Here is a 23062-nt window from a genome sequence, read left to right on the forward strand (position 1 = left end):
TTTCAGATGTTTTTAAAGTTTTAACCACATTGTGTCTAACCAATGGAGTACAGCTCGTTGATTTTGTTGCAAGGATCGCTGGAGAACAACATGGTTTATGTTGCCGAGTTCGCCACGAGAGACAGTTGCAAGCATTAGTTGCTTGATGGTGTCAAATACCGATATCTAAAGATGCACCTCAGGGTACGTCATTGGAATTTGAAGGATCTCAGAGATGATTTATGGAGTCAATTTAGACTGCCGTCCATTGGCTCGGAATAAATATTTACCGTTTTCGAAATCACTATATTTGTAGAACTTCATAACCAATTCCCTGGAATAAACTGTTTCCGAACGATTGTAAAAAAGACAACCACCCTCGCCGTAAAATTTCAGTGTCAAAATATGGATGAAACATGCCTTCATGAAAAAAAAATTAAATTTTTTGTTCAGGCACTACCTCTTTGTGGATTCATTGGATGGCTGATCTAGTAAAAAATGTTGATAATGAAAAGAATAAAAGAATGCTAATGAAAATTCCATTGGATAACACTTCTTAATCCAGTACTACATAGAGATGTGTTTAACCTCAATCAAGTGTCTACATAATTGTACTAGACATTAAGTTTAAAGAAACTAACACATAAAAAAAAAGTTGAAATCCTGCATTGATAAAAACTTGTTGCAGTATTTTACAAAATACGAAACATGTGATCTCTATCCAAGGTGGCTCAGGTAAGAGAAGAAGTTTATCCGACTTAATTGCTCAGATGATCGTATCTCCCTTCAACACAGAGAGAATGTGCTCTTCAAGATATACATATAGACGGAGGCACTGGGAGGCTATGATGTTATGCTAATAACCTGATGGTCAGCAGAAAATAGAAATGAATCGTCTTAGGGCAGCTTGTCATTCATCCTAGAACAACTTATGCCTCAATGACTACAAGATGTCACAGCCTCACGATCAGGAAAAAGATGAAAGATCTACCATCATGTCAGCCTGCATTGTGAAGGGATAAATTTAAAACATTTAAAACAAATTAAGGTAAAAAATATATCGTTCTCCATAACTGAAAACTAAAACAAAGTCCTTCACAAGCATGTCAATTAAAAACATAACCCACTGTTCACATCTCATAAGCATGCCTGTTCATGGTCTAATAGTAAGCTACTGGCTTGCAAGATACTTTCAAAGATTTCTAAATTCTAATATGGTGCAAGATGTTAGTTGTAAACCCAGTACTTCTCCATTCAAGACAGTAAACAGTCTCTAAGTCTTGGAAGGAGACCAAATTGGATAGTTACAAGCCTTCAAATTTACGGAATTCTAAGGTTTGAAAGACTTCTTATGGGGTCTAGTGAGGAAAAAGGGAAATTTCCATCCAGTTTCTTGGAATAAGGTATGCACTTCTACGAAGGACAAGGACGGCATTTTGAGATTTGGGAATCTGATGCTTGCAAACCAAGCCATCCTGGGAAAGTGGTTGTGAATATATGGGCATGAAAGCAATGTCAGGGTAGGAGTTCACATTAAACAAAACTCCCGAAATGATAAATTTTGTGATTAGCTAACAGCTCTCACAGGTTTCCCGACCTGGACAAGTGTAGCTGACCTGTAGAATACTAGAATACAATGGAATATGCTCCAACTTGGGGAAACTGAGCTCATGAGCTTGTACAATAATTTAGTTATTAATGAAATACAAACGATGGAACTGGAATCACTTTAAAATAAGAATGTAGAATGTAAAATCAGAAAAGTACAATCTGCATTCACAACTTACAATGTATTTCTGACAGCACCGCAGCAATTTATCAATATTTTCATCATCTGCAGAATCTTCACTAACAGAATCCTTCTGTGCCGTGCTTCCTCTTATTGCCGTCCACTGTTTTAAGATGCTGGAAATTCTACTAAGCTGTAATATGGGTAAAGGAAAATTCTAGTGTTGCAATACGTGACTGAAGATTACAGTAAAATACAAGGGACTCTGTGAGTCAATGGCGCAAGGATAATCAAAAGGATAGTGCAATGTCTAGAGGCCCACAAGAGTCTCTAGACATGTGATGCAATAAAAAAAATTCGGTGCCTCTTGTTCAGTTGTTGTGAATGTGGAGCCTGACTATTGATTTTTTAAGTATGGGATGGGCCCAACACATGGAGTATTTTTTGCATTAATTCCAGTTTTCTCCAAACCTCACTTTATATGGTGTGAGTACATGTTTCCAAATCCGTCTTTTTTGTATCTTGGTGGGTTTGGTATGGCCATGGTTTTTCAGAGATCATGCTTACTATATATATACTGAACAGGATACAGATGGTCTGGCAATTGCTTTTGTAAGAGAAGAGTTCAAGCTTTCATGATCTTCGTTGGAATCCTCAACATGGTGATCAATTAGGTCTTCTTCAATAACATCTAATTTGCCAACAAGAACTGCTATGTATTGGTGCAAGTTTAATGGACTCATCTTATCTTCTTCAACCCAAACTAACACTCTTCCAAGGACACTCCATAGTGCACTCCGTGCTTCTAAATCGTTTGAAACAGACGGAAAAAGGTCTAGCAGACCCTGCAATAAAGTCAAATCTATATTGCTGCCAAAATGTCAATTCTAGTAAAATAATAATGCATTTTGCCAACAAGAAATCTAAAAAGAAACACACAATAGCAAACATATACAATGACTGAAATTTATACCTTGGGAAATCTCAGGAGCCAGATCAGGCACATCACACAGAATATTTGCAATCAAAACAACAGAAGTAACACAAGAGCTGGATAGCTGTCACAAAAGTCCATGAAGGGAAAATATTACAAAAATGATATAGCCTTTTTAAGAGAGATGTGGTAATGTGCTGATGAGACTATGAATCTAAAACAGTATACCATCGGGCATAAATATGAGAATTAACTTCAGTATTTCCACATATTTTCAGTTAAAATTCAGAATGATGAGATCTATTTCCATATAAGTATCATCTTAGATCCAACCAAAACTCTAGCTCTTCTATCCTAGACATCGACAAAAATATCAAACGTGACAAGCATGGCCATCTTTTTTAGGTGAGCTATGCAATTAAAAGGGAAAGCACTGACGTTGAGCAGAAAGAGTGAGAGCCTAGGCTACACTAGGAGCCCCAAGGCGCGAGGCACTAGAGGTGTGAGCCTAGAGCCTTGAGCCTACACGCACTTTTGACTGCATAGTAGGTTAGCCCTTCAATATTGAGTTAACCCTTCAGGAAATTCCTAAATTTGCTTATTATGCTACAGAAGTTAACATCACGATTCATATAGTTGTTCACAATAACAGCTCCCTCAGCTCTCTAGTGCTCTAGTGCTCTAGTGCTTCATTATCCTAATGTATGAGATCAGTAATTAGCCACAAGTGATTTTTCCTAATGGTTTGGGGCTGTTTATTATTCTCCGAAATCAGCCCACTGTATAACACTATAATTTTCTTTCGTTTGCTAACTGAGATGTAATTGTATTAACAAAATAAAAGAAAACATTGTACAAGCAACACAAAAGACAGACCAATGATTGCTGCATCATTATGCAAGCCCTACCTGTAGCAGCCCTACTAGGAAGCCTCTCACAGTCCACCAATCACATGATCAAATCCCTTAAGAAATCAGTCAAACTTTATGGCTAGCCTTCCATTTACATAATTATGGACAATTAACTTCATACATAGAATGCAGCCTATATTTGGCTGACTGATCTGCAGAAAAACTACCTCCTCTCCATGTAGAGGAGAGAGTTCATTGTGGAACACTGTGACCTTTCCTTTGCATTGCTTCTATCTGCTTTTAAGCTCCAAGGCATATTCCCTGTCCCAAAGGCTGCTATAGCATCAACTGATATATAGCTTCCCTCCTTTAAGCCATTGGATAACACTATGACAGCAATTTCGACTACTAATCTATACTATTCAAACAATTGGCTATATTTGTCCAAGAAAACAAAATGTTTTTCATCTATATAATACCCTTCTATCTTAGATAGTTCATCACTTTACATAATTTCCTATTTTAGGAAGGCCTCCATTTTTTTTCTTGTTATGGCATAATCATAAGCACTTCATAACATTTTTTTTTGCTCGGTAAAAGTTAAATTGTATTAATCAAAGAAAACGTAGGTCGAGATAACCTACCATTACAACGAAAATATAAAAACAACCCAAAAATAAACCAAACACCTTACTCAAGACTCTCTATACATAATATCTTCCCATCTAGCTACAAATTGTTCAAAATGAAAGTTTCTTAGGTCCACAAAATTTTACTCTAATAACAAAGGAGCCCTTTGATATCTAGTACGACTTTTTTGATCACCATAGTTTTGCCCTAAAAAATACGTCTATTCCGTTCCAACCAAATACCCCACATAATTGCAAAAAGTAGCTTGTTCCATATTCTCTGCCCTCTAGATGAAAAGGGCCCTGTGTACCACTGAGTAAGGAGATCCACCACTCGACTAGGACTGCCCCAAACCATACCAGACTCCCAATGAAAGCAAGACCAAATTGTCTAGGAAAAAGGAAAGTGCAAAAGCACATGATTAACCGATTCCTCAACCATCGAGCATAAGGGACAAAAATCTAGAGTTTGACCTCTAAATTTTTTATTCCTGAGATTGTCAACAGTAAGAATACGCTCTAAAGCTGCAGACCAAACAAAGAAAGCAATTCTCGTAGGGACTTTTGAACCCAAATTCTTGAACCTGGAAAATAGGGAATGGAAACAACCCCATTATTTTGGGGATACCAAGAACAAAGAACGAGATAGAACGACTTGGTAGAGTAGATCCCTTTCTTGTCAAGGCACCAAGCCATCGAATCAGAGTCCCGTTGGTTAAGATTTACCTCTCCAAGCCGAGCCATAAGAGAGGCTAACTCATCGATAATCCAATCATTGAAAGCCATACGAAAACCAAGGTTCCAAGAAATGTCAACATCAGATCTAACCATGCATTCGCTAATTGTGCGCCCTTTATGCTTAGACATGTTGAACAAAGTATTAAACACCTCTTTTAAAGGTCTATCTCCCCGCCATGTGTCTTCCCAAAACAATATTTTATCTCTTGAACCAAAACTATACCTAATACCTCTTTTAAACATGGGCAACACTTTCATAATACCCCTCCAAACGCCACACCCATAAGGAATGCAAACGGGACCACTCTCCCAACCAAAATGAGCTTCACCAAACCTAGACACGATAACTCTTCTCCATAGACTATTCCTCTCTATACCAAACCTCCAAAGCCACTTCCCTAAAAGCGCCAGATTGAAAGTATGTATACTCCAAACACCCAAGCCCCCATCCATCTTAGGCGAGCAAACCAAATTCCAATTGACGAGGTGATACCTATGGTACTCATCTGTGTCATCCCACAAAAAATTCCTAATGATCGACTCTATCCTATGAACAACACTCGGAGGCGCATAAAAAAGGGACAAAGAATAGACAGGTAGGTTGGATAAAGAACTCTTAATGAGTACAAGACGCTCCCTTTTAAACAAATTCTTAGCCTTCCAACCGCTAAGCTTCTTACCGAACCGCTTAACTACAGGATCCCAAATAGGCTTAGATCGAAAAGGAGCACCAAGAGAAAGGCCTAGATACATAGAAGGCAAATGATCCGAACCACATCCAAGCACAGAGGCTAAGACGCGAATGTCTTGCACCTCCCCCACTGAAAACACCTTACTCTTTGAGAAGTTAACACATAGACCCGACACAGCTTCGAAACACCCGAGAATGCACCTAAACCACCTTACCTGCTCAATATCATCCCCTAAAAAGACAATGGTGTCGTCAGCAAACTGAAAATGAGAGATGAGCACATCCTCCCTACCAACTCTGAACCTTGACAATACTCCCATCTCGTTTGCCCTCGAAAGCATTCTACCCAACACCTCTGTATGAGAGTAAGTTACCCCTAATGAGATCCCTCCTCTTGTCCCTCAACACTATTCTTTTTATACCCCCTCTCCTCTCCTCACAGCTGTCCACCTGTCTAGCCATCTAACGCCTCTCGGTCTGCCACAAGGCGTAGGGTTTCGGTACACCTTTGCACTCCGCGGCACGATACTGTACACCCGACTCTACCGCTTGTATTACTTTGGGCTCGCTATTTCTGGTTATCCTCTACTCCCCGACTCCAGTTACTGCGGCCTGCATCGGTCCACCGACCTTTGACCTTGTTAGTCGCGGATCCTACCACTAGAGATGCCCCTTCTATCGATGCCGCGGCCTTGGGGTTGGCCCGGAATCGAGAACCTTCTTCTCTTTCTTTATTTTGATTCGTGTGGTCTTCCATTGGGGTTCGCGTGCGTGCAGGGCACTCATTACACGCGCCGTTTCTGCGCCTCCTCGTATTCTGCACCTCCACGTGTCAACTTCCTGGTGGTTCCTCTGCCGTCCCTTCGGTTTCCACATCCGGGCAATTACCCTTTTGCCCCTGCACTATTTAAACTCCCGCTTCCATTCTCTCCCTCACTTTCTTCATTTAGATTTTCTTCCTCTACCTCTTTTTCCCTCTCTCAAACCTTACTGCCCTTCCTCCCTTGAATTCTTTCCCCTCGGCGTGACTCCGGTTGGATTTTGTCATCGTTGGGCTCAAGTTCAGGTTTGTTTTTTTTGGTTTTTGATCTTCTTAGCTTATTGCTGGCATTGTCTTCTTCTTCTGCTTTACCTTGCAACTATTAGTACTAATTTTCCCCTTCTAGTATGTTTCATCTTCTTCACCGATGTCGGGCGACGGCCTCCAAGAATCCCTCTTCCTCTCATTCCAATGACTCTTCGTCCTTCTAGATCTACCGAGGTGGCCTCTCCACCTCCTATGGCGCTTTACGGCGCTTCCTTCCACCGACGCTTCCTTGCCCCTTCTTCTGCGCTTTTCTAGATATCGTAGACCTAATTTAGGAGCAATTAGGGCTGCCTACGGCATTCAGTGGCATTACGATAGAACATGTGCCTTGATCACCCATTATCCCCATTTAGTGCATGCGGCCGGGTTGCCCTAGTAGTAAGCGTAGGTCAGTTTGTTTGCATTGCGGCTCCCTCACCGTGTGTTGGATGTAGAGGTGTGTAATCATTTCAACATCCCTCCCTGTCAAGGCATCGGAAATTTTTGGAGAGTCATGTATGCCGCGAATTACTATAACAGGACCGGCAACCCCCAGCTAACCAGCCGTGATATTGTCTCCCAGTATTTCATAAAGAAAAGTACCAAGGATGTGGGTATAGGGTACCAATCCTTCTGTGTCCGCCCCCAAAAGAAAACTTTCTTACTCTGCTTCACCACCTCGGATAAACAGTGGCACCACTACCTGCTGTATGTATCTAGTGACTTCCTGCCCGCGGACCTCCCTGCCGGAGTGACACTTAACCACTTCGTTTTTCAGTCCAGTGGTGAGTTTTGCTGCTGCCTTTTCTTCTTTCGGCCTTAGCTTCGCGAACTAATATTCTTTCGTTTGTATTCCCTTGCAGGTTGGCGGCTTGATTCTAAGTCAAGAATATATTCCAGCTACATCTGCCCCACCTTTGACAGACTTCGCGCCCTCGGTAATGCCCAAGTGACCGTTTGAACGTCCACCCCACCACGGGCACTCTGCTTGAAGTTCCACAACTTCGCGACTTTTTGGGATTTACGGCCCCCTTCTAGATGTCCGTGGTGTAGTACGGTACGCCCACAGCACATGACTCAGTTCCTCGCCCATGCTCCCTTTTGGTCCTCCAACTTTCTCTTGAGATTGTTCATGATTGTCTTATTAGAGGATTTGGCTGTCATCCATTACCTTTCGGATACGGATTATGCGAATGAGACTCCCTGTTTCACATTATAGCCCGCAAGAACTCTCTCACTTTTGACCCGTGAAAGCTGCGTCCCATTGTTATGCGATGATAGAATCGCGGCACTCAAACCTACAAATAATGTTCTCCCATAAAACTTGATCACCGCTCCTCGACGACTTTTTGCAAGGCCACGGCCTCCACCCACTTGGTGAAATAAACCGTAGCGGCTAACATGAACCTTCTCCTCCCCTTTGCCATTGGCAACGGTCCCACAATATCCATGGCCCACATGGCAAACGGCCACGGACTGGACACATTGTGCAACGGTTCGGCCGGTGCAAATATCAGATGAGCAAATCATTGACACTTGCCACATTTCTTGGCAAATTCCACCGCGTCCCTTTTCATATGAGGCCAGAAATAGCCTTGCGTTAACAACCGGTGTGCCGTTGTTCTCCCCGCCGAGTGGCTTCCGCAGTCTCCGGCGTGCAGCTCCGCCAACACTTCTTGTGCTAGGCTCGGCCCTAGACACCTTAGTAGCGGTCCATCAAAATTCTTTTGGTACATTTCTCCTTCTACCAGAGTGTATCTGCGTGCCGTTTGTTCTAGTCTCCTCCTTTCCTTCTCATCTATCACCTCTTTGCCCATCAGAAAATGTTTGATAGGGCTCATCCATTCCCCTTCCACCTCCGCAGCCTAACACACCTCAACCACCCTCTCAATGCTTGATCTCTCCAACTTCTTTATCTTTACGGCTCTCTCCTCCGACCCCGGCATTGCGGCCGCGAAATATGCAAGGGCGTCCGCATGCCGGTTCTCTCCACGGACCAAATGTACAAATCTGACTTTCTTGAACTTAGTTGCCTTTCGATGCACTACCTCCAAGTATTTCGCCATTTGAGCACATTTAGCAGCGAATCTTCCATTCATTTGGCATACCACCAGATTGGAATCCAAATAAAGCGTCAATTCCCCTACCCCCAAATCCTCGGCCATTCTCATCCCTGCTATTACGGCCTCATATTCCGACTCATTGTTGGTGGCCGTGAATCCGAGCCTCATGGACAACTCGATTCGGTTGTTGTGCGGTGTGACCGAACTAACACTACGCTTTATTCCGTTGCCAGCATCGCCGCGGACTCCATCCATAAAAACACTCTCCACCCATTCCTTTTATCCCAGGGATCCGACCCATCTGGCTCTCCCTTTTGCTCGGGCTCTATGAGCATCTCTTCCCCCAAGTGGGGTCCTCCGCTGGGAACTCTGCTAGAAACTCTGCTACCGCCTGCGCCTTTTCCGCGGTTCTTGTTTGATATTGTATTTCATAAGAGCTTAGCATGACCGCCCATTTGAGCATCCTTCCGGACTTCTCTGCTTTTAGAGCTTGCTTGAGGGGTAAGTTTGTTACCACCACCACTGAATGTGCCTCGAAGTATGGTTTCAACTTTAATGCTGAGAATATCAATGCCAAGGCATATTTTCGACAACTTGGCATGTACCGGGTCTCGTGATCCATAGTGTTTTGCTCTGGAAATATACCGGCCTTTTGTCTACCACCCGGACGAGAACCGAGCTTACCGCATACTCGGACACTCCCAAGTACAAATACAGTTTCTCCCCTAATTTAGGCCGCGATAACAAAGGCGCCCGGCCCAAATACCTCTTTAACTCTTGGAAAGCCTCCTCACATTCCGGTGTCCACACAAAGTCTGGAGTCCTCCTCTCGGCGATCTATCTGAGGCCTACATTTGTCAGACGATTTAGATATGAAACAGTTGAGTGTCGCGACCCTTCCTGCTAACCTCTATACTTCTTTAACGTCCTGGGGTGACGGCATTTCCACTAGTGCTCTGATTTGCTTAGGATTGGCTTCTATTCCCCGGTGAGTCACTATGTAACCCGTAAATTTTTCGTGGTTTACTCAGAGGCGATACATTTCGGGATTAGGTTTCAAATTGTCGCGCCATGATATCTTCGAGCGTTTCCTTCAACCCTTCCAAATGTTCCTCTTTGGACATGCTTTTCTCCACCATATCATCGATGTATATCTCAATACCCTTACGTATCTTGCTTGCAAACATCTTCTCCCCCAATCGCTGGAAGGTGGCCCCAGCGTTCTTTAAACCAAATGGCATCCTTGTGTAGCAATACGTACCTCCCTCTACTATGAACGATGTCTTCTCTTGATCCGGTTTATACATCGCGACCTGGTTATATCCCATAGAGGCATCCATGAAAGAAAAAATCTTGAACCCCGTTGTCCGATCTACTAGCTCATCCACCCGTGACATCGGATAACCATCCTTAGGGCACTCCGAGTTGACGTCCGTGAAGTCCACACACATACGCACATTTCCATTCTTCTTAGGTACCGCGACTATGTTGGACAACTAGTCTGTGAACTCCACTTCCGAATTATGCCGCTCCCTTTAACTTTGCAACCTCTTCGCAGATTCCTCCCAGCGTGCCGCCTCACGCGCGCGTTCTCTGTCTCATTTGGTTTGACATCTTCCCTCGTATGTAACCCGGTGACATCGCGAACTCTGGATCAACCCCGTGATCTCCTCAACCGCCGTCAAGCAAAGACATCTTTTTATTCTCTGAGAGAAATTGTATTAATTCGTTCTTCCACTTTTCTGGCAAATTAGATCCCACCGATGTGAACTTCTCCTCCTCCCTCGTTCCCACGTTTACGGTCTCAATCTTGTCCAGCGTTTTTGGTACAGCCGGCGTCTCAGCCTCCTCTTCTTCGAAGGGCTAATCGTAATTCTTCGCTGTCTCTTCTTTCCGGTTTGAGGCCTCTCCTTCATCTCCTCGGACCAACCTTTTCACTGTTCCCTGATGACTGTTCCTAGCCGTCACCTGATCTCTGCACACTTCATGCATCCCAGTTGGTGTGGGAAATCTGATCACCTGATAATATGTGGATGGTATCGCCTTCATCTCATGGATCCATCGCCTCCCAAGGATGGCATTATACTGCAAATTGGCGTCTACCACCTTGAACCGAGAGAACACTGTCACTGGCCCTGTGGTCACGGGTAGTAAGAGCTCCCCTAGTAGTTCGGCCATACTCCCGTTGAACCCATACAGATTGGTCTGCGAAGGCCTCAACTGTCTCCGGTCTATCTTCATTTCCTCCATCGTCCCCACAAACAACAAGTCCACTGCGCTACCGCAATCGATCAATACCCTTTTCACCATGTAATTTCCCATAACCACTATGATCACCAACGCGTCCTCATGTGGGGAGTCTCGTCTTCAAGTCCGCCTCTGTAAACACTATGCTTCCTTTTCCAGTCGCGGGCCGTGAATAATCTCTCTTCATTAACTTGTTGTACGCTAGCCGTCCTCCGTATCCTATCCCGGTGAGCGTTGTGACTAAAGATTTCCCCGCTGAATATAACATTTATGGTACCCGGTATTCTCCGCTTGGTTTCGGCTCGCTCCTCTTTCCCTTTCCCTTTGGTAAACTCTTTCAGTAGCCCCCTCCCTATCATCCTTTGGACCAACCATTTGAGAGCGTAGCATTCATTCGTCTCATGATTCTGTACCCAATGATATGCACAGTATGGCTTATCCGGTATTTCGTCTGGCTTACTTCGTAGACCTCATAGCCCGGCAAATCTCGAATCAGCGGCAACAATTCACTCAACGGCCGGTCTACTGGTGTCGGCTCCATTTCTCGATATGGCTTCCTTTCTCAATTTTCCCTTCGAGCTTCAACTCTCCTCCTTTCTGGCCGTGAAGTGTCACCACGACGTCCTCCGCTTCCCCTGTCTAATGACTCGTATCTTCCGCGGTCATCGTTTCGGTCCAAAGCCAACAAAGCCTTCCCCGACCTCCTTGTCTCTTTCTGTAGTGTATCCTCATACCTTATATATTTTTCTACCCTCGAATATAAGTCTTGCAGTGTCACGATCTCATTCTTAGCCACTGATTCGTGTACCCTGGTTCCCGGTCGCAGCACCCTCTCAAAGGCAATCACCGCCGTCCTTTCGTCCAAGTTCTCCACCTTTAGCGTTTTCCGCCTTGAATGCCACAAGAATTCTCTTACTAACTCCATGATCCTGCGCCTCACATTGAATAGGGGCGTATGTCCACCACTTTCGCCTTTTTCGATGTATAAAATGGTCCACGGGCTTGCTCTAACTTCAAGAAAGTTGTTTATACTCTTGAGGGGGCAGCCTATAATACTAGTCCGAGGCTCCCTTTTCAAGCTCATCGGGAACATCATATGATCCGTCATATGCGGGTTTCTCGCCCGGCGGCATCTGTTGCCAGAAGTGGTGGATGTGGTCCGCCGGATCTCTTGTCCCATCATACCTCTCAAATCTGGGCTGGTTGAATCACTTAAGGACCTCCGCCTTCCAAATTGCATCTGCCAACGGGTTGCGGTTCAATCCGCCACTACTTGGTTCGCCGTTCCACTTGTGCCTTTCGCTTGCTCCAAGCTCGCTTTCAAATCTTCGGCGATCATCTCCTTCACCTGCTCCCTAATGAGTCCCAGCACCCCATTCTCCCCCGCATTGTGTCTCCCTTCTTCCTCTCACCGTCTCGACGACCCTTTTCCGATTCCTCCGGTCTCCCCTCCGCCCATGACTCCTCATTCTCTTCCCTCAACCTAGCTTCCTCTCTTAACTGTCTCGTTTCTTCCGATGGCGATCTTTGTTGTCTCTTCCACTCCACCTTTCTCCCCATCATCCCTACCGATTCAGCCGCTTCCTCCGCGACCAATTACCTTCCTCGGTTCGTCCGCGCCTCTCTTTGCTTTCATTGTCATACCTACTACTATTCCGGATCTCTCGTCCCCCCAGACGACGGGCCAAATGTATAAGAGTAAGTTACCCCTTAATGAGATCCCTCCTCTTGTCCCTCAACACTATTCTTTTTATACCCCTCCTCTCTCTCTCGCAGCCCGTCCACTGTCCTAGCCATCTAACGCCTCCTCGCGCCGCCGGCGTAGGGTTTCCGTGACACCTTTGCACTCAGCTGACGCGATCAGATATACCCGACTCTACCGCTTGTATTACTTCGGGCTCGCTATTTCTGGTTATCCTCTACTCCCCGACTCTAGTTACTGCGACTTGCATCGGTCCACCGACCTTTGACCTTGTTAGTCGCGGATCCTACCACTACAACCTCCACTACCAAAATAAACAAGAGCGGAGATAAAAGATCTCCTTGTCTAAGACCTCCAGTACTCTTAAAAAAGTCAGCTGGAGACCCATTCACAAGCACAGAAAAAGAGGCGGTAGAAATACATTTTCTAATCCATCCTCTCCACTTAGAACCAAACCCCATTCTATCTAAGACATAATCAAGAAACTTCCAACTCACATGGTCAATCGCCCACTTTACAAAAAATACCACCCACACCCCTCCTATTTCGATCGTCAATCGCCTCATTGACAATAAGAATACCATCCAAAATTTGTCTATCATACACAAAAGCTCCTTGCTCTTGGGAGATCACACAACTAATCACTCTCTTCAGTCTAGATGAGAGAACTTTCAAAATGATTTTATAAGCACTCCCAATTAAACTGATAGGGCGAAGGCCCCCAATGTTTTCCACATCATCAACCTTAGGAATCAAAGTCACAAAAGTGTTATTAAGGGTATGAGCAAGAAAACCCGACCGATTAAAATCCACAACCATGTTCATAAAATCAACTTTGATAAGGGTTTGAGCAAGAAAACCCGACCGATTAAAATCCACAACCATGTTCATAAAATCAACTTTGATAATCTCCCAACATTTCCTATAAAACTCTACAGGAAACCCATCTGGACCCGGAGAACGATCACACCCTATACTACAAATGGCAGCCTAAACCTCATCCTCATCAATATTTTTTTCAATCTCATCTCTATCCTGCAGCAATATACCCGCGAAAGGGAGATCATCCACCAAAGGTCGTGCCCGAGTCGGCTCAGTATAAAGATCCGAATAAAAATTCACAATTTCTTCTCTAAGGCAATCTTCCCCTCCAATATCTTTGCCCCTGATGTTAAGACACTCTAAGTGGTTCATTCTATTTCTAACTTAAGAAATCTCTTCCCTCCTAGCCAAAATCTCAAACTCCGACTTGAGCTCAACTCTTCTTCGCCTTTCTGGATAAGACAAAATCTTTTCTTCTTCCTTCAGATCAAGGACTTTTATCTCCTTAAGAAACTCTTCTTTTTTCTGATCGACCTGCCCAAAGATTTCTTTATTCCACACTTTATCTTTTCTTTTAGAGCTTTCAATTTATTAGCAAAAATGAAACCTGGCCTATTCTCAAAATGAAATGAATCCCACCAATCTTTTATATTAATGATGAATCTCGGATCCTCAAACCGCATAAGCTCAAACCTAAATGGGGTTGGTCTCCTAGCATCACACCCACACTCCAAAACAATCGGATGATGATTTGAGGTTGCACATGGGACAATAGTGTCTAGATGCTTATGTATTTTTTAACATTAGTATCTAGATGTTGCTTACGAGTCAAGAAAAAATACATAAGCCCATTCACTACACCAGTGGTGGTGCAGATCCAAATTCGTTAAACCAGCTTAAGGCAGGCTTACATCACGAAATAAAATTCATAAGAACAAAAGTTGCAAATACTGCTCCAGTTTTCAATATGATAATATCAAATGACATGCATATATAGGCTACAACATACCTCAGATTTATCAGGAAGTTTTAGCAGATCATAAATCAGATGCAACAGCTCCTTATTTGAAGATATAACTTCTGAATAATTATCAAGAACAGAAAGAGCTTCAATTACTCTAAGAACTGTATCAAGAACGGGATACCTGAAGAGGAGTGAGATAGAGCATAAGAAAAATGTAGTCTGCTCTAATAAAAGCACATTAATAAAACCACTATAACCTGTCCAAAAGCTGTAAAAAGGGATCTTTAAGACATAGGCGATCGCCAAGGCGGCGAATCAGCAATCCTTATCCAAAATAGTGCAGTTTGTTGTCAAAGGTGTTCACAAGGGGGTCAGTTTGAAAACCCTAGCACCTTGCGCCTCGCCCCTGAGAACACATAGATGCTAGCCCACTAAAATACATCTTCCACTTTGTTTAGTGATTTAATTGATTTTGGACTCTCCAAGGTATCAGAACAGACCCAAGTCCAATTTTGTTTATGTACACACGATGTTGCAGTAGAATGTATGTGCAAATATGCTGGATGCTCTATGAGCCCATGACCAAGGGAAAAAAGGTTAAACAATAGCTTTCTAAGTGATCCATATTTATGCAAGTATTTTTGAGTTATCCACAAGTATCCCTTCAAGAAGAGGGAGACAGTAGGTTGTGGGTTGGTAGCAAGGCTAGCTTCATCCCAAAGTTGTTATGCTCGGTAGACGTAAAGTGGCTGAATTAAACATCAGTTTGGTGAATTGGCCTTGGAAAAAGGTGTGGGTCTAAAAACGTTCCCCCCAAGGTCCTTTTCATATTATTATTTGGACCTCAGTTCTTAGAAGAATATTTATGAGTTACGACCGATAAACTAGTATAGTTTGAATAATGTTTTGAAGACCATATCATGTTTTTTTCTTTCCATAATGTCCACAATAGCGCATTTATTGATTGCCACATAATCAATTAACGCTTAATATGAGCAAACCTCTTTTTTGTAGGAACAAAACATAGAAAGAAAATTAGATCACTTGTACTGTTAGATCACGAGTTTCTATGTTGTAATGTGGAAAATCAGTTGCAGTTTGCCGAAGAAGTTTGATTCTATCTTAGTGCTCACAGTTTCATATTAGAAATATAAAACAATATGAAGAATGGTGCTCAATACCTGTCAGGTACTCTTTCACAAGATAAATGCTTCATCTCACATGCTAAAATAGAAACTAAAAGATTTGGCAAACCCAACTGCATCAAAGACGGAAGAAGAGTTTGCCCTACTTGCTGGCTGTCTACAATTGCCAACACTAAACCAATGCTCTGTCCAAATAACAGATTATTATCAGATAAATGCAAAAATAGGGAATGACCTAACTTTGGACATGAAGACAACACATATCCAAAGAAGAAAAAGGAGGGTTCTGGTTTCCTACAGTTTTGCAAACACAATGGCACAGCCTCATTGTCATCATCACCGTCATCAAAATAATAACAATAATAATAATAAATAGTACAAGTGTTATTATCATCATAATCAATTATCTCTATTCAAAACAACATGAAGCACTAACACAAGAAGAGTGACTAAACATTGCAATGAGGTTAGCTCCTTAGTCCATTTATCATTTGCCATCCACCTCACAAACAAGAATACAAGGTTCTTCCCATCAACAAGGTCCAAGGAATGTGAATATGTAGTATAGTGTCTGATTGAAGAGCTACAGTAATGTGGCATTCAAACCAGCCACCTCCATAGATTTCATCTCTAAACACGATACGATCCCTTGGCCACTAAATAATTCCTTAACAATAAGGACAAGGTTATCTCTGTCATGCTCCAAGGGAAACAAAACCCTATCCTATGCTTCCATATTTCTATCCAAATGACTTGATGAATTTTCAACACCTTGCTAATGAAATCATAGGATTGAGAATCCTATCATCCTTGGAATAGATTATCACTTTTAATATTAGACCACTATTTCGGTACTTCATTATTCAAGATGAGGAGGACAAATATGACCGTGTTAAGTCGGAGGTCTTCTGTTTTCGATCTATAGCATTTCCCTTCTATTCTCTTGGCGAAGAAGTCCCTATTTCGTTCTATTGATTATGGGTAGGGAAGCAACTAATATTTTGAAAAAGGCACGTGGATTTTTGTGGGTGATAAGGAAATGATATTAGGATTAAGGAGCACTGCCAATGTTAGAATTCCCTTTTGTTTTGATCCATAAGAGTTAATACACTAACATAACTATTATATTTGGGCGGATACTCAAAGTTAATTGTCAATGCATGCTGAGGCCCCAGGATTTATATATTGTTATGCAAGGTTTTGGAAACCCAATATGGGATAATAAATCTCAACACGTCCCCTAATGTGTGAGCCATGCACGTGGATGACTTTAAAATGGGTGACATGGTGTACATGGTCCCCCTCGTGCCAGAGAAATAGCATGTTCTGATACCATATTAAATTTGGGTATCCAACTGAAACCCAATTGGAATTGAGTGGAGAAGCCCCTAGGATGCAAGGCTTTAGATATCCGATATGGGATTATAATTCTCAACAGTAGCCAAAAGAGATTACATTCATACTTGAGTACTTAGCCAGCAGCTAATTAAACAAGACCAAGACCGCCATAACACAATACCCTAAATTCCTAATACAATCATTCCACCAGGGACGAGCACCCAAACCCGACAAACCAAAACAAAGAAGAGAGAAGACATTACAAGATTCATAGAGACCCCCAAAGACCAATCAAGTTAACAGCACCTATATCCTAGAGCCCCCGCCAACAGTTGATCACCTTGTTGGAGTTCCAAATGTCAAACTAGTGCTAGGTCCCTCTAATCCCTTCGTATCTTTTTCTTTCACTTAAGTGGCATTGACAGAGTATGTTGGACATGGGAGTAAATCTTAGTTGATAAACTAGAACTCAAAATAAACTATTATAAGACCAACCTTACCTTAAATTGTAGTATTTTGTTATGAGGACCGACCAAACTATAGACATCTTTTAATACACCCCAAATGTTACTCGAGCAGGAGTTTATGAAAAGCTGAAAAATGGAATACTTGGGCACGGTGAAAACCAGAAAAGGAATCCACTACCAAATGATTTAAATGCAGAGAATATTTCTCTCCTCCTTTGGTTTTCTTCCCATGCTCCCTCCCTCCCTAAACCAAATAGGCACGATATAAGAGATATAGGTGGTTTCCGAATATGTAGGAGATCTGCTCTATTCTTCAAAAAAGTTGAAATTAAGGCGTTTTCATCAGCACTTATAGGTATTTGGCCAATGCTACATTGATTTTCACTAAAATAAATAGATGAAATAAGCCAATGCTCTGACAAAGAGATGATTTGCAGTGCACAGAAGCATTGATCGATTTGAAGTTGCTAGGAACTTGGCTAGTTGCTACAATTATATAATTTTTTTGTTAAACAATTATGAATAAATTATAACCAAGGCATGTCTTTGATACTTCAATGAGATAAACTTAATAGATTATGTAAAAGGCGACATGTATTCTTTACCATACCTTTTCTAACAGCTGAATGTTCAATGTGTTTTCTGAAACCCAGAAAATACGGCGTAGAATATGTTCGGGTTGCAATGCATTAGCCCAAGTAACACAATCACTACCTTGAAGACCCAAAGTTAACAACCTATCTCAAAAAAAGAGCAACAAAATTTATTTAGTGATAAAACCTAAACTTCACATGGTAATTAGTTCCAATACACCGTTCAGTGAATGATTGACACAAGACGGGTAAGTGCGTACATTCCATCAAATGAGAGGTGAGATTAGTATAACACGGGACAGAGAGAATGAACACCCACTTAATACTAACACAGAACTACGACTAAGATAAAACATTCCAAACAGGAAACGTAATAAAAAAGGAATAAATCAACTGTAGATAGTTTCATATCGACTCAAAGAAAGATTAAATCTATGAGGAATACAATTAATTGAATTACACTGGAAGACATATGTAAGTTTGGCAATTTTCTAGGGAGGACAAGTGACTTAACAAAATTTGTTGTTTCACATGGAGTGATTGCTACTCAATGAAGGAGTTCAGTGGCCTACTGGTCAATCCATCGGAGCTTGGGCCCAAGGTGGCAAGGTCTTGGGTTCGATTTCCACTTTGATAGAGGAAAAGGTGATTTAAGGGATAAGGGAATAAAGTTCTTCCTTAAGTTACATTGACATGGACACGGAATGTCCGACGTGGGGAAATACTAAATTTTGAGGTATATGACGTACAATACAATGTACGTGCATTGTGTCCGACATGGACACGTGGATACGTATCTGACACGTATGTCGTGTCCATGTAACTTAGGTTCTTCCTATCCAAAAAAATGATTGCTACTCACTTATAAATAATAAAACACATTACTTTAAAAAGTGGGTCTACGTTAAAGATGCAAATCCATCAGATGTATATATTATTAATGAACCATGAATTCGTACTTGGTAACTCTACTGGATAAGATCAAGTGATCCTATAAGAGCATGTAAACTATGACTGAGTCACTACCTTGATATTCTTGAATCGATAAATACTATATATTTCTTACATATCCCTGTGAACTACTGATCTGGAACAAGATTTAACAAAAAACAAAACTACTCATAGATCAGACAGTAAAAACAACCAAGAGTAGTTTTGCTAGTCTTACCAGAAAACTTGGCAAAGGCACAGAGAGTCATCTACAAACAAGTGATCCACAACTGTGTCAATCAATCCTGGGAGAGACACTATACTGTTTCTTAGGACATCATGGCAGGCGATGTTTGCAAGAAGTCCCAGGCCAATCTCCTGTGGGTAGAATCAAATACTGATTATAAAAACTATTATAAGTATCAGGGCAACAATGTAGTAAATAATTCACTGCAACGCAACGCACTGTTATCCGCGAAGACTTGGAAACCGTAAGACTTGCCAATAGGACTTGGAGCAGAAGATTTTCGACCTGCCACGTAGATAAGTTTATATTATTATTTCTCTGAATTACAATTTTACGACGGGCAGTTAATAATAATAAGTACCATGAGCAGAGCAAGATCTTTATCGACAGCCAAATCCCACAAAATGCATCCAAACTCTTCCCACGCCGCTTCGTTTTCTGTCTTTATATTGTTCGGTAATAGTTTACGTATTAATGATATTATGTAACTTGGATCCACCGTAGTTTGCATGTCAAATACCTGCCATAACAAAAATAATAATATTTTTTAAAAATGAACGCTGTCTTTAAATTGGGGTTTCGGAAGTGCTTACGTCAGAAGAAGGTGCAGATGGGTAATACGCTGCCATTTGTGTTCTTTCACTTCTTCAATTACCGCCAATTTGTTTAGAAAAAAACATGAACCGTTTTCTATAGCGGATTTACAGTGGCCCATTTGGGCCTAATTGGGTCCGTGGGTAAGTCCACTGCGAGCTTTTGCTATAAGAAGCCTTTTTCACGCAACCAGTTTCTTCTTTGCAATTCGTGCTGATTATTGTTTGAGTTAGATGAGTTGTTAGATTTCTAAGCTGGCTCTATTACTAATTTATATCATCGGAGCTTCAAGCTACACTGAATAACTCAAATGGACACCCCCAACCATGGAATGGTTGCTATTGTTGTGCTTGAATTTTGTTCCTACTGTTAGCAGTAATCCAAGAGCTTGCCGAGGCTCTTGGATTATTGCATGGACAAGAAGAGAAAAATGTTGAGGATTCTCCATTTCACTATTTGAATAAACCTTTATATGAAACATGTGAGCTCTATCCATAGTGTCACAGCTAAGAAACAGGAGAACGTCAGACTTAATCACTCGTATCTTCCTTCAGTAACAGGGCTTGGAAAGATACACATATAGACAGGTGCCATGCCAACCTGATGGTGGCCATTGTATTGTTAGAGTTCTCAGCTGGCACTAATAGTATAATCATCAGAGCTTCAACCTACATGTGCCCTCTATCCACAGTGACACAGCTAAAAAACAGGACTGCATTAGACTTAATCACTCGTATCCTCCTTCAACAACAAAGATAGTGCTCCAAAAGATGTACATATAGACAGGCACTGGGAGATCATGATGCCATGCCAAGCTGCTGGTGGGCATTGTACGTAAATGACTTGAGCGTATAAGGTAGTTTGTCATTTTTTTTTTTTTTGTTTGGTAAGCCTGTTTTAAATGAGATCAGTAACTCTTTGATGCTGGCGGGATTCGAGCCCCAGACCTCTGGTATCATCACCCAAAGGTTTTACCATCGTAGAACAGCTTGTATGCCTCAATGACTTCAAGATGCCACATAGCCTCACGATCAGGGTATGATGAAAGATCTACCATCTTGTGAACCTGCATTACAGAAGTAAATTAAACATTAAAAGCAATTACGAAGGTAGGACAAAACACTTCCCATTATTCAAAGTTGAAACATAGTCATTTTCCGAGCATCCATCCATATTAAAAACATAACTGGTTATTCCAGAAATCATATGCGATGTGGAATTGTTGCTGCAAGTTTCTAGAGTTGTTTACTAGATGGCCTCAAGTCAGGTATAAAAGATTCAAAGCTAGAACATGGAAACTGCTTTCATTTGCAGTTTGTTGGTCAGTGTTGGTCACTAGGAATGGTTTAATCCTGCAAAACAAATAACAGTAAAAGAAGAGATTCATCCTTTCAGCTCACAACCAACGGCACTCTTTTGTTCTGATTAGAAGCTTAACGAGAGAGGCCTGATCACCATTTCTCTGAGTTATTTTTTTGACTAATTGGATGTGATCTACAGACTCATGGTGCAATATTGCAATGGAGTAGTGTAGCAGCTAAACCTATCCTATTCCAATCTCTAAAGTCAACATGTGGGTTCAGATTGTTGTGTGTGAATGTTTCTCTGCAGTTGAAACTAGTCTGTACAACTGTTCATGGAATTGTTTGGAAACTAGTCTGCACAACTGTTCATGGAGTCTAGAGTCTTGACTTGGGAGTTGTTCAGTTTAAACAGAACAGAGAAGAGTAGAGTGAAAAAATGGATTACAATCTCAAAGCACTAAAACTATTGAGCGGACAACTGAAAAACGCTCGTCAAAGTCAAGTCTCGTCAACACCCTCCGCTCTGACTTTATTCGGAAAACTCTTCCAACGCGCTTGGTTACAGGTTCTCTAATTCTCATTCTCCCCAAAACACCCCTTCACTTTCCATTACTCCTTACTAATACTACATACAACAATTGCAGGGCATTTTAGTCTCAGGCTCAACTGAACAAGGCCATTTTATACTAGACGATGGAAGTGGCATTATTGAGCTATCTCTCTCCAACGAATTTCGCCAGCGAAACTGGAAACTAGGTACTACTACTAAGATTGGTGGCTTGGTGCATAATAGCATTTTAGATATTTATGTGGTCATGTGTTTTTTGTGGTGCAGGAATATATGTGATGGTTGTAGGACATATGGTTTACGTTCCGGCGAGCCACCCATGATTAAGGTAGAATTTTTTTTGGTCAAAGACTTTCGTTTATACGATTGCTCTGATTTTTCTTCCTAATACTGTTTCTTTTAGCATGCATGAATTGGGATACTTGATTTACTGCAAAACTAATTTCAGGTCTTGTCCATACTAAGTATTGGAGTCCACCAACTAGAGACCTGTATAATGTAGGATCATCAAATAAATCCCCTGAAGTAGAATCAAGTTTAGAACTAGTGATGCAAGATGTTGAAAGAGGTTTTTGCACCATCCATTTTTGCTTTCTGTAAGAGTTCTTGAGCATATTTTGTCTGACATAGATGCAGAAACTTTGATAATAATTTAAGTCCCCCAAGTCCTTTATAGAAAACTTAAGACTCAATTGAGTAATGACATCTTAGAGCTTCCTGTAAGTATAATGTCATCCACATAAACTAGCAAGATAATTATATCTTTATCCATTGTTTTCGCAAAAAGTAAAGTATCTGCTTGAGAAGTTTCGAAGTTTTGTGTCAGAAGAGCTTGATGTCGTTCAGAATACCGTGCTCTAGGTGCCTGTTTCAGTCCATAGAGAGACTTATGGAGTTTACATACGTGTGTTGGTTTTATAGTATCAATAAATCCAAGGGGGATGAATCATAAATACATCCTCCTTGAGATGCCCGTGTGAAAATGCATTGCATACATGTAGTTGCCTCAGTGTCCAACCATTCTGTACTGTTAAGGTTAGAACAATCCTAATAGTTCGAGCCGTCACAACTGGACTGAAGGTTTCACCAAAATCAACTCTACGTTGTTGATGATATCCCTTAGCAACAAGTCTTTCTTTGAACTTTTGAATAGTACTATCTGAGTTTAATTTTAACATGAAAACCCATTTAACTCTCTGTAACTGTGACATAAAATTCGAATATCTTCTAGGATTAATTACGTCGACGGATTGAAACGTCTGTTTCATTTCTTTGGCGGATTTGCGGGAAGTAACAAGTTCCAAATTTTTACTGTTTTTGCATGAATGTCATGTACGTAGTTATTATGTGCTAATTTATGGATTATTATTTACGTGTTAGCCTAGAAATATGCATGAATCATGTTCATATACCTGTAAATATTTATATACGATTAACTGGGCATGAATTGCATCTTAATGT

General features: G+C 41.5%; 1 protein-coding gene across 1 annotated transcript; it reads right to left on the minus strand.

Moving 5' to 3' along the window:
- Positions 1-501: 501 nt before the first annotated feature.
- Positions 502-19846, minus strand: LOC147487059 (ARM repeat superfamily protein). Its single transcript, XM_086571291.1, has 11 exons — positions 19729-19846; positions 19497-19655; positions 19355-19420; positions 19127-19266; positions 17976-18102; positions 15597-15745; positions 14461-14596; positions 2682-2766; positions 2299-2570; positions 1767-1901; positions 502-982 (listed from the first exon to the last, which is right to left on the minus strand). Exons 1-11 carry the CDS (start codon positions 19762-19764, stop codon positions 947-949), a joined length of 1341 nt encoding a protein of 446 aa, XP_086427417.1. The 5' UTR covers positions 19765-19846; the 3' UTR covers positions 502-946.
- Between the last annotated feature and the right edge of the window lie 3216 nt (positions 19847-23062).

Source organism: Coptis chinensis, chromosome 7 (assembly GCF_015680905.1).
Source record: "Coptis chinensis isolate HL-2020 chromosome 7, ASM1568090v1, whole genome shotgun sequence".
NCBI lineage: Eukaryota > Viridiplantae > Streptophyta > Magnoliopsida > Ranunculales > Ranunculaceae > Coptis > Coptis chinensis.